At 42.2% G+C, this 16,351-nt stretch overlaps 1 protein-coding gene across 5 annotated transcripts in view; it reads left to right on the forward strand.

Moving 5' to 3' along the window:
• The window catches only part of DPP6 (dipeptidyl peptidase like 6), a 910,604-nt gene that overhangs the window by 508,094 nt on the left and 386,159 nt on the right, over positions 1-16,351 (forward strand). For all 5 annotated transcript variants that reach the window (XM_053608766.1, XM_053608764.1, XM_053608762.1 and 2 more), the window contains exon 2: positions 1,221-1,335. In XM_053608766.1, the coding sequence (XP_053464741.1) occupies positions 1,221-1,335 (115 nt within the window). The remainder of the gene's footprint in view (positions 1-1,220; positions 1,336-16,351) is intronic.

Genomic DNA, 16,351 nt, shown 5'->3' on the forward strand with positions numbered 1-16,351 from the left:
CCTGAGGTATCTTTTTTTTTTTTTTTACCTCTTTCATGTTTACATGGATGGAGCTGGAACATACTCTTCTCAGTACAGTGTCTCGAGAATGGAAGAAAAAGTATCCAATGTACTCACCCCTACTGTGAAACTAATGTAGGACCTTCACATGAAAGCATTAGCATCAGTTACAACCTAAAAATAGGGGGAAGGGGGAAAGGGTGGGGAGGGAGGGGGGAGGTGGGTAGAGGGAGGGGGATTGGAAGGATCACACCAGGGTATCTTTTGAGGCCATTTCCATTCTTCTTCATTATGGCTTGGTTGATGGGAGTTGTGATTATGGGAACTCTCAGAGTGTGTTCTCAGCCCTGTACCCAGGCAGAAGTAGACCATTTGTGATGTGACCTTATGTCTTTATTTGAGCCTATATAATTAATAATGATTATTACATAACTGTTACATTTATTACTTGTTATCAATTATTACCATTGCCCCCTTTATCTCTCAAAGGATCCCAATTTGGACTACAAATTATACGACCACCCTCATTTGAAGGGGACTGGAAGTTTGGTCTCAGCAGCCCATATGCCTGGATCTATGTGACCTTTAGCAGAGTCTGTAGATTGCCCCCCCACCCCCCGCTACAATACAAACATGGGTCCAAGGGTGGGCCTGCAGCCTAGAATAGGGATGGCTGAGTTACCTGGGGAAGAGTGAGGGAAGTCCTGAAACCCTGAAAAGCCTGAAGATGGTGAAGGATGGGGAGGGATGGGCAGAAGTTGATTAAAATTGGCACCTTGTATGTGTTAAGTAAATACCTAAATTTGGTAGCCAGAAATAAACGTGAATAGTGTGAATATAAAGAAAAAGAAAGGAGAGAGAACTTGGGGCTAAAGAATGTAATATTACTTGGGATTCATCAAGGGGGCAAGAAGGTTGGCTGTAATAGGAAGTTTTCGGATTGCCCTACACGGTAGAGTCTGGTTCATTGGGAGGAGGAGAATTAGGTCTGCACCGAAGCTGTAAATAAAACATCATATCAGGTTCCTTCTCCTCATAGTACGGGGAAGAGATGGCCTGAGGCTTCGGCACAGAAAGGAGCTAACAGTAACTTCGAGGGTGGGAACACCCCACCTTCACTGTGTGTGTCTTGGTCCTCAATTTGAATGGAATATATTTATTTGGCTTATTTTATTTGCTGTTTCACTCAGTTGGACTTTCTTTTCTGCTCTTGTTCTTAGGAGCTGGTGGGAAGTAACCCCCCACAACGAAACTGGAAAGGGATCGCGATCGCGCTGCTGGTGATTCTGGTCATATGCTCCCTAATTGTCACCTCGGTCATTCTGCTGACACCAGGTACTTTAGTTTGTTCTTGGGGGAACTGAGTTACTATAAGGGAGAAATCACACAATTTCACTTTGCAATTTTTCTAAGTAACCTCCTATCACATAATTTATTTTTCTCATGTTCTAATTTTCATCGCACCATGTAACAAGTAATATAATATCATTTCAGTGGAAAAATCCATTTTAAATGCTTTGAATTCCTTTTTTTGAAGACAGAGTCTCACTATGTTGTCCTAGGTAGAGTGCTGTGACATCACAGTTCACAGCAACCTCCAGCTCTTGGGCTCAAGTGATTCTCTTGCCTCAGCCTCCTGAGTAGCTGAGACTACAGGTGCCTGCCACAACGCCCGGCTATTTTTTGGTTGTAGTTGTCATTGTTGTATGGCAGGCCTGGGCTGAGTGTGAACCTGCCAGTTCCAGTGTATGTAGCTGGTGCCTTAGCCACTGAGCTACAGGTACCGAGCCTGCTTTGAATTTCTTTATATAGTTGTTGACTAGGAAGAGATGCTTGGCATATATTAAAATTCACAGTTATTATACTTGCTTAATAAATTTAAAGACAGTGGCATAATTATAACAATTTTATATAACATGTAGACTTTCTGGATATCATAGCCAGAATGAATTAAGAAAAATTATTAAGACATCATATATTGAATTTGAAGTAAGGAGAAGGAACTTTTATTTATTTTCATTTTTTTATTAAGTCTTTGTACATAGATCATAAATACATTTATGCCATTTTCAATGTGTTGATTATTTGTACAAATTGGAGTGCTTACATCATACTAATCAACATAGCATTCACCTCATTTACCCAATTATAGAATTAGGACATTTGTGTTCTACACATGGTAGATCCAACTTATACTTGCAATGTGCTCCATAGGTGTGGTCCCCCTACTATCCGCTACGATCCCTCCCACCTCCTTCCCTCCCCTCTCCCTCCCCTTCCCTCCTTCATCCTAGACTAAAGTTGTGTTTCATTTTTCATATGCAAGTGTGAGTGATTCTAAATTGGTTTCACAGTAGTACTGAGTACATTGGATACTTTTTTTTCCATTCCTGAGATACTTTACTAAGAAGAATATTTTCCAGCTCCATCCATGTAAACATAAAAGAGGTCAACGAAGGGAGTCTTTGGTAGTACTGATGAAATATAAACCAAAGTCATGAATCGGTCTTAGCAAAGAAAAGACATAGTAAAACCTATACCAAAACTGCAACAGATGCAGGCACGTGCATACACCATTGAGTGGGGCAAACAGAAGTGCTGCAGGACTTTAGAAGAGAAAGAAATCCTATTGAGAGAGTTCATGAAGAAGGTAGTAGGTGAAGTGGGCTTGATGGCATGGTGAGAATTTGGGAGCCACGGAGTGTTGGGATTAGGGAGAGAAGACACCCTTTGCCTATGAGACAACCATCTGGGAGGCATCATAGGAAAACATGGTGGCCACAGAGGAGACAGCACCTCACTATTTCAACCATTGTTATTACCACGTTAGATACTCTTTGTGTGGGCAAGGAAACAAAGTTCCAATCTTCAGTAAACTGACTGCACAGGCATTAGACCCCCAAATGGAAAAAGAAGTAGATATTGAGATGTAAAAATATTTTGGGTAGGTACAAAAATATAGTCAAATTATGATACTTGATTAAACTACTGGTCTAAAACTTAAATAAGAAAAGGAAATCTGTGCTCGATACTGCAGTAGATAACAATATCACAAGAAGAGGTAACCATAGACTAATGTCCCTAACGAAGTTAGGTATAAAAATCCTCAAGAAGATAGCAGAAAACTATGAAAAGATTCTATGCTATAACCAAATAGGATTTATTCCAAGAAAAGAAAGTCTTTACATATGAAAATTCATCAACATCATACATCTATATTAATCAAATAAAGGACAAAACACACACAACCTTCTCAATAGGCATAGCATGTGACAAAATCCAAAAATCTTTGCATGATAAAAGACTCAGCAAGCCAGCAATAGAAAGAGCCATCTTCAACCTGATAAAAAGCATCTATGAAAAACCCCAGGGCTGACATCGTACTTACTGGTGAAGGACTGAACCATTCCCCCGTCAGATCAGGGGATGTAAGAGAAAGGCCTTCATTCTCATTGTCTGTGTTTAACATTGTAGTAGAGGTTCTAGCTGGAGATGCTAGGTAAGAAAAAAAATTAAAAACACATTCACGGGGTGGCACCTGTGGCTCAAAGGAGTAGGGCGCCAGCCCCATATACCAGAGGTGGTGGGTTCAAACCTGGCCCCAGCCAAAAACTGAAAAAAAAAAAAAAAAAAAAAAAAAAACCACATTCACGTAGGCAAGAAAAAAGTAAAACTATTTCTGTTCATAAACGTGTTTAGAAAATCTTAAGGAATTCACACAAAATAAGCAATTATAAATAATAAATGAGTTTAGCAGGATGGAAAATGAAAGACCAAGATGTTAGAAACATTTGTATTGCTATACATCAGCAGTAAAAAATCCAAAAGTAATTAAGACAATGATTCTGCTTAAAATATGTACTTAAAAAAAATAAGACACTAAAGAACAAATTTAACAAAAAAAGTAAAAGACTCATGCTTTGAAAACTACAAAGCAAAATTGAAAAAAGTTAAAGAAGACTTAAGCAGATGAAAATATATTCCATAAAAATGGCTTGGAAAATGTATGGAATCTTAGACTCCCCAGGGGGTTTAAGATTCAACCCAATCCCTGTCAAAATCCCAGTTGTCTTTATCGAAGAAATTACATGTTGACTCTGAAACATTCACATGAGAATACAAGGGACTCGGAGTTACCAAAACAATTCTTGAAGCACAATTTAAAGACTTACATTTCCTAGTTCTAAAATCTACTATAAAGCTACAGTCATTAAAACAGTATGATACTTCATAAGTACAGACATAGAGATCAGTGGAATAGAATTCAGAGTTCAAAAATAAATCTATACATCTATAGTCAATTACTTTTTGACAAAGTTACCAAGACCATTCAATGAGGAAAGAAAATCCTTTCAAAAACTTCTACTAGAATATTCATCTGCAAAACAATGAAGTCGGACCCCTATCTCACATGATATACAAAAATTAACTCATGTGGACCCATGACTTTGTAAATATAAAAGCTAAAACTATAACATTCTTAGACCAAAATATAGGTGTAAATCTTTGTGACCTTGAATTGGCCATCGTTTCTTAGATGAGACACCAAAAATACAAGCAACTAAAGAAAAAAAATAAATTGGACTTTCAAACTTAAAACCTTCGTGTGTGAAGGCGCATGGCACAGCTTTGAGTGCGGGACACAAGTGCAAGAGGGACTCTACCTAAGAAATGCAAATATTGTAATCTTTTACAATATTTGTTTGTACCCTCACTTTAACCTGAAATACAAAAAAAGAAGAAAAAAGAAAGTGAAAAGATAGCCCACTAATCGGAAGAAAATATTTGTAAATTATATATACTATAACAAAAATGTATTATCTTGAATATACACAGAACTCATAGAACTCAAAACAAAAGAGAAATCATTTAATTGAAAAATTAGATATAGTGCACACTATTTTGGTGAAGGCACGCTTACAACTTTGAATCAGTCTGTACAAAACAAAATATGTAAGCAAAACGTGTATCCCCTAATATTCTAAAATTCAAAACAAATTTTTTTAATGGGCAAAGGATTTCAATATACATTTCTCCAAAGCAATACAAATTCTCTGGAAGTTGATAATGTTGATAGATGTACAGCTCTATTAATACATTTTTTGCAACACTGCATTGAACTTACCCTTCCCCTCTGCACCCCCCACCTGCTTGCTGTCCATTGAGTTTTACTACCAAATATGCACATGGGTGTTGATTGATGAGTTCAAGTTTAACAGGGAGTGTGTGTGGTGTTTGTTTTTCCATTCTTGTGATACTTCACTTAGAAGAATGGCCTCCAGTTCCATCCACGCTGTTACAAAGGGTATTAGTTCAGCATTTTTTATGGCTGAGGCGTGCTCCATGGAATATATACACCACATCCTAACAGGTGCAGTACACACCGTCCAGGTGTAACTTTGACTCACACTATACAAAAGCAATTCAGGTAACCAAAACATTTGCACACATATTATTCTGAAATTTTAAAAACACTGAACCACATTCATTCAAATGATGAACTTTATTTCAAGCTGTTAGTTTATAAAAATGACGGGGAAGTGGAATTTAAAAAGTATAATCTTGCCATTTATATACTAAAGTGCCATTAAAACTTGCCTAACATTAAGGAGTTTCCGTAGCAATTCTGCCACAAAACAGGCAGTGTTGCAATCCCCTTTGTGAGTCAGCGCAGTGAACAGACCTCATCTGCCTGGCACACTGGGACTCAGGACTCCAGACAGTGTATCTGAGTGAACAGGAAAGCTGCATGGGCAGAGCTGGGAGGTGGCGGGGCTGGTAAAGACAGACGGCAACTGGTTGACATGGTGACCATGCTGCTGGTACAAGGCAGGGAGGGACTTCAGCAGCCACATATTTTTAATTAATATAAAGGAAGTCAGGTCCCCCAGCACCTGGGTGTCTTCCTTCCCTGCTCTTCTTTGAACTCAGCTGTGCTTTGGATAAGGAAGTGATTATTGAATGTTGGACCCCACTTGTCTGAGACCCCTTGGAGCTTAGAAAGCAATGCTGCTTTAGTAGTTTGCTGTCACTGCTGCCCCCCAGTACATGTCCACATCCGTGTCACCTGACTCCCAGGGCTCTCACACGTGTGACTGAGACATGGAATAAAATGGTTGCACAGAACTCCCCGCACAGACGTGGTCCTCAGCAGCAAGGCGGCACTGGGTGTCTGGACAGGAGCTCACAGTCCTGGTCCATTCCATCTGCTCAGCGCCTCCTCTTCCCCCAGGACCTCGTGGGCCCTGCTCTCCCTGGCAATGGCTAGTCCTGGATGTGCTTTGCATTCAGCCCTCCTCACCAGCAGCAGACACAGCGGGGTCTCTTCTACAGTACATACATACATAAACCCTTGTAGGCTGCTTTCTCCAGCCACTCGGAGGCCCAGTTGTCAGGGCAACGACAAAGAGCTGCAGGCCACCCCCGTAGGAGGCTCTAGTGAATCAGTGAATCCCAGACAGGCTTTGGGGAGGAGAGTTTTATTTTTCCACTAAAATAAAATGCAGCTGAGCCTCCTTAGCCTTCTTGTTCCACTGGGCGTCCGCCCGTGGGTGGTGTTTGTTTCTCCCAGCTGTGTTGCTGGGGTTTAGGACTCTCTGCTGCACGGGGACTGTTGCCCCGCTGCCCTCTCCCCCCGCAGCCTGGCCGTGTTCACTCTTCTGCAGTACAGCAGTGCCTTCTGCTGAAATTCTGTCAGGCAGAGGAGGATGTCAAATTATTCCACCTGCCACTAGCTCCCGAGCCATCTTCAATTCACTACCATTCAGAGCATCTGCACCTCAACCAACAGTGCCTGTCGAGGGAGGTGACGTTAACGACCCCCGTTAGGAGCAAGAACGCCTGTGGAGTGCTGCTCACAGTGTGGAGAAAGAAGGTACAGGTGCTTTCCATGAAGCCCAGGCTTGACCCAGAGACGGACCACATGCAGGAGAATCCCACAGTCACGTGATCACTGGGCTTACTCACGAGGAGTGCAGTGTCCCTGTGGTGTCAGGCACCCTGCACACCTATCTGCACACAGTCTGGGGCATTCCTCCGCATTGCTTCCACGGTGACAGACTCAGTCAGAAATTGTACTATGGACTAGTGCTGTGTTCTGGTTTTTTGAAACTCTGAGTGCAGTACCTGCTTCCTATATAACTGAAAAATTCATTCTGAACTCACGTCAGTCTTGCCATGAAATGTTTCCTGGTACACGAAGGCCCCTTTCCGCCTGGGTCCGAAGACCTGGGTAGAGGGATGCAAGGCCCCGTGGGTGGCCTGGGATCTGGAAGCGTCTCGTGGCAATCCTTCTGAACAACGCGGCTCCTTGTTCTGTGGTGCAGTCTAATCCACACCAGTTGTGCACAATTTATGTCTTAGAAATCAAATTAAAAGTGTTTAGGGCAGGCTGAGTTCCAGAGGGATTTGCCAAGTGATGATGTGTCCTTTTCAATTTTGTCATTCATCTCTCCTTTGCTGGCCCGTGCTCTTTCTAAATTTCTGTTTGGAATAATAGACTCAAAGTTACCTTTTTATTTCCAGATATTAAATGAGAGGCTGGATATGTCACACACAGCACGTGCCTGTGGCTGGCAGGCTGCTGCAGTACCTGCGCTCTGACAGGCAGGGCAGCGGTGCTGTCTGTGGCCACGGTGTGTGTGAGAGAGTCTAAAGGCCCAGCAGCCGCATGTTTGCATCCAGACATGCCTGATGTTCCTGGATTCCCACACTAGAGAGAAGGGACAGCTGTTAGACACCTGCAGGTGGAGTATACATGAAAAGCCTGGGCCAGCAGATGGCCATGTGGACGGCCGACTTCAGGTGAAGGCCACGCCTGGGTTATCGGGGTGGAAGACTCATTAGTCTTCTCAGTAGGAACATAACGTACAGATCATTTTTATGGAATTGAAATGTTGTCACTATTTCAGTCCACGGTCTGTGACTGGATTGCTATCCCTATGCTTATCTTTTGGAAATTCTGGAACAAATTATTTTAAAACGTTTTATTGAAGAATAGAAGATATCTAAGGTATATATTGTGTATTAAATATATAAATATTACATAGAAGTTAAATATATAAATAAAACAGATGAATATTCTATTATTTGAGGACTATCCAAACCAAACAGAACGCTATAGTCACACCCAGGTAAAAATAACAGAGTAGCCTGCAGCCCCAAAGCCCCTTTATGGCTCTTTATTTGCACTAGTCCCAGGGGTAACCTAATTTCTGACCCCATAGAACAGCTTTGCGAGTTTTTATACTTTTCACATTTATGTTTTGAATGTGATCACAGAGTGCGTCAGCTCTCAGCCCTGCTGCTTTGGGCCCTCGCCGTCTGTGAGCTCATTGTTGTATTTTAGGTTGGTGCCCAGTTTTCAGCATATATTGGACTATCTCATTACAAAGTCTCACGTCATCCCCGTGAACATTGCAAACTAATTTAACAGTAAGTGAGTAGGTTTGTGTGTGAGTTAACAAGTAATGTACACCTCATGGTGCTTTAGTGGTACAGGAATAAGTAGCTTGCCCCATATTGGGGGTACATTTTCCTGTGTTCTCATACTGACATCCAGCTTATCCCCCAAATCCCATTTGCCGTATTCTGTGAGTTACCGGCGTCTCCTCACGGGAAGCACAGGTCACCTGAGTGGGTCTCCGGCGCTGTTCACGTGCTCGTGAGCTCCCGTGGGTGTGACTCCTGCTTCCGGCTTGCAGGCCCGTGTACCGCGCCTGAGGCAGGTGGTATCTGTTCTGGCCAGAAAGCAGAGGGAGCCTGAGTGCTGGGAGTGGGCACTGCAGGTAATGCCTAGAGTAAGGGCAGAGCAGGGAGGACGGCAAGCCCTCATGGAGGGCATCACAGGGAAGGGACGTTTAGTCTTTGAAAGGCAGGTCCAGCAGAGACACGAGGAACTCCAAGAGGGAAGAGAACCCTGGGCCGTAACAAGTCGAGGGTGCTCGCTGCATGGAGGACAGCCTGGCCCGGAAGTCGCAGAGGGGCCGGGAGTGGCCAGAAGTGAAGGCTACATGGAGCTGGTGGCAGCAGCTTAAGAGTCAGGACCGCCAGCCCCAGTCTCAGATGGGCTCTGGTCCCCCTGCTGTCTATGCCAGGTTACACATCATATCCAGATGGATGCTTAAGACATCTTAGCCCTGAAAGGAGAGGAAGGGTGTGTGCGCACACGGACGCTCTGGGCTGCATTTCAGAACATGGACTGGGCAATTCGTGCACAGGCCATCCCAGGGGTTTGCTTGGACATTCATCCAAAACCAGATTTTACAGTTTATTAGTTAAAATGCTTTTGTCTGCAAGTAACAGAGCAGCTAATTAAAACTGTTCAAATTGCAAATTGTCTGTATTGTTTCACAGAGGAAGTTCGGACATAGCCAGTCCCCAGCTCATGCAGTGGCTCAAGGATGTCATCGAGGGCCAGGCTGTCCCACCTTTCTCTGCTGCCATCACAGGGTATTGGCAAAGTGGCCCGAGTGGCTGCGTGCATCGCGGCCCCCACAGGCAGGAGGGAAGGGCACACAGAACTTGCTTCAAGCGTCTGTCCTTTTTCATCATGGAAGAAATAGTTCCCGAACAGTTCCTTTCTGTTCCCTATAGCCAAGGGACAGTTGATTTACTCTAACCACATTGCTCAGCAACTTAGCTATGAGGGGCGGGAATGCAGGTGGTAGGTGGGAGCCAGGCTGTGCTGGGGGTTGAAGAGGCAGTGGGTGGGAGCCAGGCCATGCTGGGGGGTGAAAAGGCAGTGGGTGGGTGGTAGGTGGGAGCCAGGCCGTGCTGGGGGTTGAAGAGGCAGTGGGTGGGTGGTAGGTGGGAGCCAAGATCTTATGGGTTGAAGAGGCCAGAGGGGCAGCAGCTCCTGGGAGCCTCCTGCAATGCCAGCCACACAAGCAAGACCCCCTCGATTATGAAATACTTGGAGAATACAGTCTGTATCCCTTGAACTTGAACAATTCAAGTCATTCTTTAAATTGAAACAAATCTGAAAAGAGGGAGTTCTGACAGATTCTCCCAGAAGAAAGGATTAGTTTACATTGCTGCTAAGCTTATCGTGAATTGTAAACTTCCCAAGTACTGAGAAGTGGGTCCCTGGGAGCCTGTTAACAGTCTTTCCTTTGCGTCTCCATCATTAATTCTGGAAGGATTGCTAGGTACATCTCACTTACTTATTGAATCCGTACACTGGAGGACCATTTTTCTAAAGGATGACAGTAGATGCTTATTATTCATGTTTGCATCTGCTAAGGCCAATGTGTCTACATATTTATCCTTAAAAGGGGCAATTTTCAAGCATTGCTAGACCATAATACGAGTGCATCAGCCTGTTTTAAAGGCACATTTGTATATAAACCACAAAGGTAAGTGGATCTAATGCTGAGACCCTGGTTTGCTCTGGACTCCCTTGCCTCGGTTAGATGAAAGTCTCTTGCTCAGCTTCAGGTCACTTAGGCACCTCTGGGGACACATGTCACATGCAGCTGGTTCGTATACTAGTGGCTATTTTAGTGAACACTTTGGGTCAGTCAGAAAACAGGAGCAGCAATTCAGGAGTTTGTGTCCAGTTACGATGCTATGAAGAGGCAGTGGGTGGGAGCCCGCTGGGGCAGAGGCAGGAACATAACGATCTATGATGCAATGAGAGACCTGGGGAGAGTTGTGTAAAATGAACGAGGCAGGTCAGGGGAGCAGAAGGAAGTCCTGGGTCGCAGTGGTTCCTACTTCTGAGGCAGACAGAACTCTTGACCTTAATGCTGTTCAAGCAACTGTTGGTCCCCTCCATAGATATGACCCATATGAGCACTTTCTCAGATTGCTATTTTGTATTTCCCTTATTCCAGATGTTTTTTATAAATTGATACTGTTTTTTTTTTTTTTTTTATTAAATCATAGCTGTGTACATTGATATGATCATGGGGCATCATTCACTAGCTTCACAGACCATTTACCAAGTTTCACACATACCCTCGTAAGATGCACCGCTGGTGTAATCCCACCAATCCCCTTCCCTCTACCCACCTCCCCCCTCCCTCCCCTCCCTTTCCCCCTTCCCCCTATTCTTAGGTTGTAACTGGGTTATAGCTTTCATGTGAAAACCCTAAATGATACTGTTCTTTTGAACAAGGTATTAAAGTCATCAGTAATTAGGATAAGTGGGAATTTACAGAACCTCAGATTTCATCTCCTTTTCTCACGATTTTCCCTTAGTCAAATTCCTCACATCTTTTTTTTTTTTTTTTTAATCAGTAGTTGTATGATCACTGCCTCTTTGGAGGACATCGTCTAAAGTGGTGGGTTAGTTGGAAATGACAGAAAGATTTTGAGAGCTGTGGGAAGCTAAAAAAATGTCCCACCCAAAGACATCCATGTTCTAACCTCTGGAAACTGTCAGTGTTGCCCTGTATGGCTATAAAGGGGGTCTTTTGTGGTTCCCGTAAACATACTGAGCTGGAGGATTATCCAGTGGGACCTTAATGGAGCCAGAGGGAGGCAGGGCTGGGGGATTCAACAGGGACCAAAGAGAGGCTGGCAATGAGATCACAGAGGCAGAGGTTGGGGTGATGCGGCCCTGAGCCAAAGAGTGCCAGCAGCCCCAGAAGCTGGAAGAGGTGAGGAAGAACCTTCCTTTGAACCTCTGGGGTGTGCAGCCCTGCTGACACTTTGATGTTGGCCTCGTGAAAGTGATTCCGGACTCCCGGAATCCAGAAATGGAAGAGAATACGTTTCTGTTGTTGCCCTCAGGTCTGCGTCCTTTATTATAGAGCCAAGACAAACCAGGACGAAGGGAAGTAAATGTGCTGGCAGTTTTACAGTGCCCGCATCTCACAGGCGTCTCATGCTGTCGGGAGATGAGACCCAGGGCAGGTGCTGGCAGTGTGAAGGCTGTGCCCCAGACAGTGAGGGAGGGCACTGTGTGTCCCTGCCCGCTCCTGCCTCCACGCTGACCGTGGGGTCCTCCCTCAGCTCTCGAGGAGATGCCACTTAGCTTCAAAATGTGGTTCTTCCTCATCTTTACCACCAAGAGAGAAACAGCAATTCATTTACATTAAGGTGTACGTTGATGTTTTTCAAAATTTGAGAGCAAGAGGCATTTCCTATCTCCAGCACTGACTTAATTCTTGTGACTTTTTTTTCTTTTGAGACAGAATCTCACTCTGTTATCCACCAATGTTATCGAGCAAGTAATATATGTGTAAATAGAAAAACTAAACAGTGCAAAGCTCTTTAATTAACAATTGTCATCATCATCACCACCCTTTTCTCACGTAGTCAATGCTATTGCTCATCCCTAGTGTCATTACGTTTCACGATTTCTGATTTCACGACTTCTGGTGTCTGTTCGTGTACTTACTCATATTGTGCTAATTGTCAGTGTCCAAGTGTGGAGATCAAAAGTTGTGCTTGTTTATATTTCCCCTTACTTCCTTTTCCTTACCCTGAGTTATAAAACCTGTAACATTATTTAAAATTCTCTAGGTTGATTTCATGAAAACATGAACATTTCTTTAGGTGTTAAAGTCTTGTTCCATTGATGTTGTGTATACCTGTTGACTTCTCACTGGATCAGGTGGGAAGTGGGCTTGCCTCAAAGGCTCCCCCATCGTCCCTCTGCCCACCTCCCTACTCTTTATCTCAGCTTTGGGTAATATTTGCAATTTCCTTTTCACTTTAATAAAATTTCCCATTAGATAATAAGTTTACTTTTTATTTCAATAGATTTATGGGTACAAGTGCTTTTTGTTACATGGATGAGCTGCATCGTGGTGAAGTCAGCGCCTTCAGGGCACCTGTCACCAGAATGGAATATGTTGTACCTCATAGGTAGATATTTATCCCTCACCCTCGACCCATCCTCCTTCTTGGTTTTCAATGTCCATCATCCCACTTCATGACCATAGCTACCCCTCATTTAGCTCCTACTTATAAATGAGAATATGTGGTGTTTTTTTTTTCATTCCTGGGATACTTCACTTAGGGCAGTGGTCTCCACTTCCATCCAAATTGCTGCAAAAGACATTATTTTATTCCCAGTAGAAAACACAATCAAAACATTCACAATTTTATACTTACATATTCTTATAGTAGAATCTGAAAATGTGGATGAAGCCATGGTGAGAGAGAAAACAAACTGTGATCCTCTCTAAACAGTTTGTGTAGAGAGGCGTTTAGGTCAGGTGGACTCTCATTTCTTAAAAATTCATCAATAGCTACAATTGGTTTATTGTTATTTGTACTGTGACTTTCTTAAACTGGGTTTTCTTTGTAGTTGTATTGGATTATTTCTACTTGAAATGAATAAGTAAAACTTTTTATCAAGACATTATAAATGCCTACAAAGAATGTGATAATAGGGCATATGTGTGCACCCTGTCCTGTCCACAGTGGATACGTTCCAAGACCCCTAGTTGATGCCTGAAGCTGGAGATAATACAGAACCTGATATATCTTATGTTTTTTCTTATAAACACATACCTATGATAAAATTTAGTTTATAAATTAGGCACAATAAGAGATTAACAAAAACAAATAATAATAAAATAGAACAATTCTAACAGTATATTGTAATGAAAGTTATGTGAATGTGGTCTGTCTTCCCCCTTTAAAATATTTTTGGACCATGGTTGACTGTGGGTCACTGAAACTATGGTAAAAAACTATGGATAAGGGGTAGGGAGCTACTATATAAAAAGTTTACAGAATACAAGGTCTATATACAAATATTAACTGCAATATTATGCAACAAAAAGTTGGAAATGGAAATTTTGAAAATTGAAAATTTGAAAGTACAGGTTGTATTAGTCACCTGGAGCTGCTGTAACAAAATATGCAACCTGAGCAGTTTAGACAACAGAGTGTTATTTGCTTAGTTAAGGAGACTGGAAATTCAGGGTCAAGGCAGCAGCAGGACTGATTTCTACTGCGGTCTCTCTGTGGTGTGAGACCACGTCTTTCTTGCCATGCTCTCATGTGTGTACCTGTGTGTGTGCATTGAGAAAGAAGGGGAGAGCTTTCCTTCTGATCTCATTTAACTTTAATTTCTTCCTGAAATATCCTGTCTCTAAATACAATCACATTGGGAATTAGGTCTTTGGTATATGAATTTTGAGGTGAGCATAATTCAGTCCATAATCCTGATGCACATGGACATCTTAGGGGGTGCTGTCTCACATGACACAGACCACCCTCTGGACCCAAATGTTCACATCCACTCCACATGTGATGTACATTCCTTCCACCCCAAGGCCACCTGAAAGCTCAGCCCATTACAGCATCAATTCCAAGTCCAAGCCTTCATCTGCTCATTATTTCCATATCTTATTCTGGGATTATCCAGACTTTTGCTTGTTTTGTTGCTGCACATTAGAAAAACAAGAGTTTTCTTAGGCCACAGTCAACCATGGTCCAAAACACAAAACACTAAGGAAAACTCATTAGCAAAAAGAAACATCCGTGCAAACTATCCATGACATCCAATTTTATAGGTAAGCAAAAAAGTCCTCACAAAGTCAGCACGTGGCCCACAGGCTGCAGGTTGGACACCTCTGATGTAAATTTTCTAAGTGAGTTATGGCTGAGATTCTGTGCATGCTCCATCCTGGAGCACAGTTCATGTCTATCATAGATCTGTGAAACTAAAGAAATAAATGTCATCTTCTAAAATACAGTGATAAGACAGGCAGAGGATGATAAGTATAGACATTAAAAAGGGAGAAAATGGAAGGAACAAGAGGTTACCAGTTCCAAGCAATTCCTAAATTCAGTTGGGGAAACTCTATTCATATTCTAGGCTTGGGAGCAACAACATGGGGCTCTCACATCTGCCCTCTGGAAGTTGTCCTTCTTCACAAACGGCAGCGTGAGTGTGTGGCTGAGGGTCATAAGCATGTTTCCTGCCTGACAAGTGTGGGGGGCCAACAGCCTTCTTTGGTATCAGATTTGCTCTGTCCCCTCCCGTCCAAGCTGGCAGTGTTTTTACAGAAAAAAAAAAAAAATCTTAAGAACCTGTGGATCTCCTATGTATGCCATGGGGATTCATTTCATTAGACCGAAAACCAAAAAATGCTAAGATTTTTCTAGATACCCCAAACTCTATGCTTGGCTTCTGCTGAGATGGGATCTGTGATTGACACAGTTGATCTGACTGAACACTCTGAACTTTTTATCTTTCCAAGTTATTAGCCAAAGGTTGTTCAGTCACATTTTAAGCTTTTTCTCTCCCGATAGTGAATCTCTTAATTTCAGCATCTTTTACAATCTGAGTAAGATGGGACGTTTCTCCAAAGAAGATATACCAATAGCTACCGATAAGTGCATGGAGAGATGCCCGACCTCATTAGCTTGGAATTTTTATCATCCATAAAAAAGGGAAGACGTTCTGGAACATTCTATACACATTACAACCTGAAAACGTTTTGCCAAGTGAAATAAGCCAGTTGCAAAAGAACACATATGATTTCAAAATGCTCAGAATAGCAAACTGTTTAGAGATGGAAAGTTGAGTTTCGGTTGCCCAGGGCTGAGGATGGGGGGAGAGTGACTGCTAACGATTACGGAATTTGTTTGGGGGGTAATGGAAATCTTCTAAACTTGGATCAGTGAACATACTAAAACCGTTGAGTTGTACATTTTAAGAGGCCATATATTACAGGGTGTGAATTTTCTCTCTAATAAATATATCCCCATAGGAGAATGAAATGGGTAGGTAAACATATCACCCCTGTACGTTTTGTTATGTGAATTCACAACTGCACAATGGTTATAACTCACTAAGGCAAACAGATTGGTAAAAATATTTTAAGATTTTAATTTATTTCCTTGATCTAAAGGAGTAGAATAAGAACATGAGGGAGGGAATGGTACCTTTGATACATTTTATTTAGAAGCTTAGAAGAAAGCACAACTATCATTTATTAATTTATAAGCTGTGTTGGATAATGACAAAGACTTGGTTTCTAGCCCTTAAATAAAAAGTATCATGTGACTAATTTTGATGTAATACTACTAGTTTTCTGAGGTAGTTTTGAAGACATGAATTACTAAGAAAAAGCATTTAAGATAAGTCAGTATCTGTGGGATTTGTCATAGACATAAATGTTGGACATAACCATAAATAATATACTTCAGTAACACAAAAACTTCAGTACAAAAAGATAGCAAAAATAAAAGCCAAAGAATAGATTTTTTTTCAATGCTGTCTTCATGCAAAGGAAATTGATTGAACATCTACTATGTCCCAGAGCCCTCAGAGAGATGAAGTCACAATTCCTGTCTTAAAAAGAAAAGGGAAACATGAAGCTGGTATGAGAAATGGACTTGGAAGCAGATAACCAGCTCAGTGATAGCCTTGGTAGCCGAA

The sequence above is a fragment of the Nycticebus coucang genome, chromosome 11, assembly GCF_027406575.1.
Source record: "Nycticebus coucang isolate mNycCou1 chromosome 11, mNycCou1.pri, whole genome shotgun sequence".
Classification (NCBI taxonomy): domain Eukaryota; kingdom Metazoa; phylum Chordata; class Mammalia; order Primates; family Lorisidae; genus Nycticebus; species Nycticebus coucang.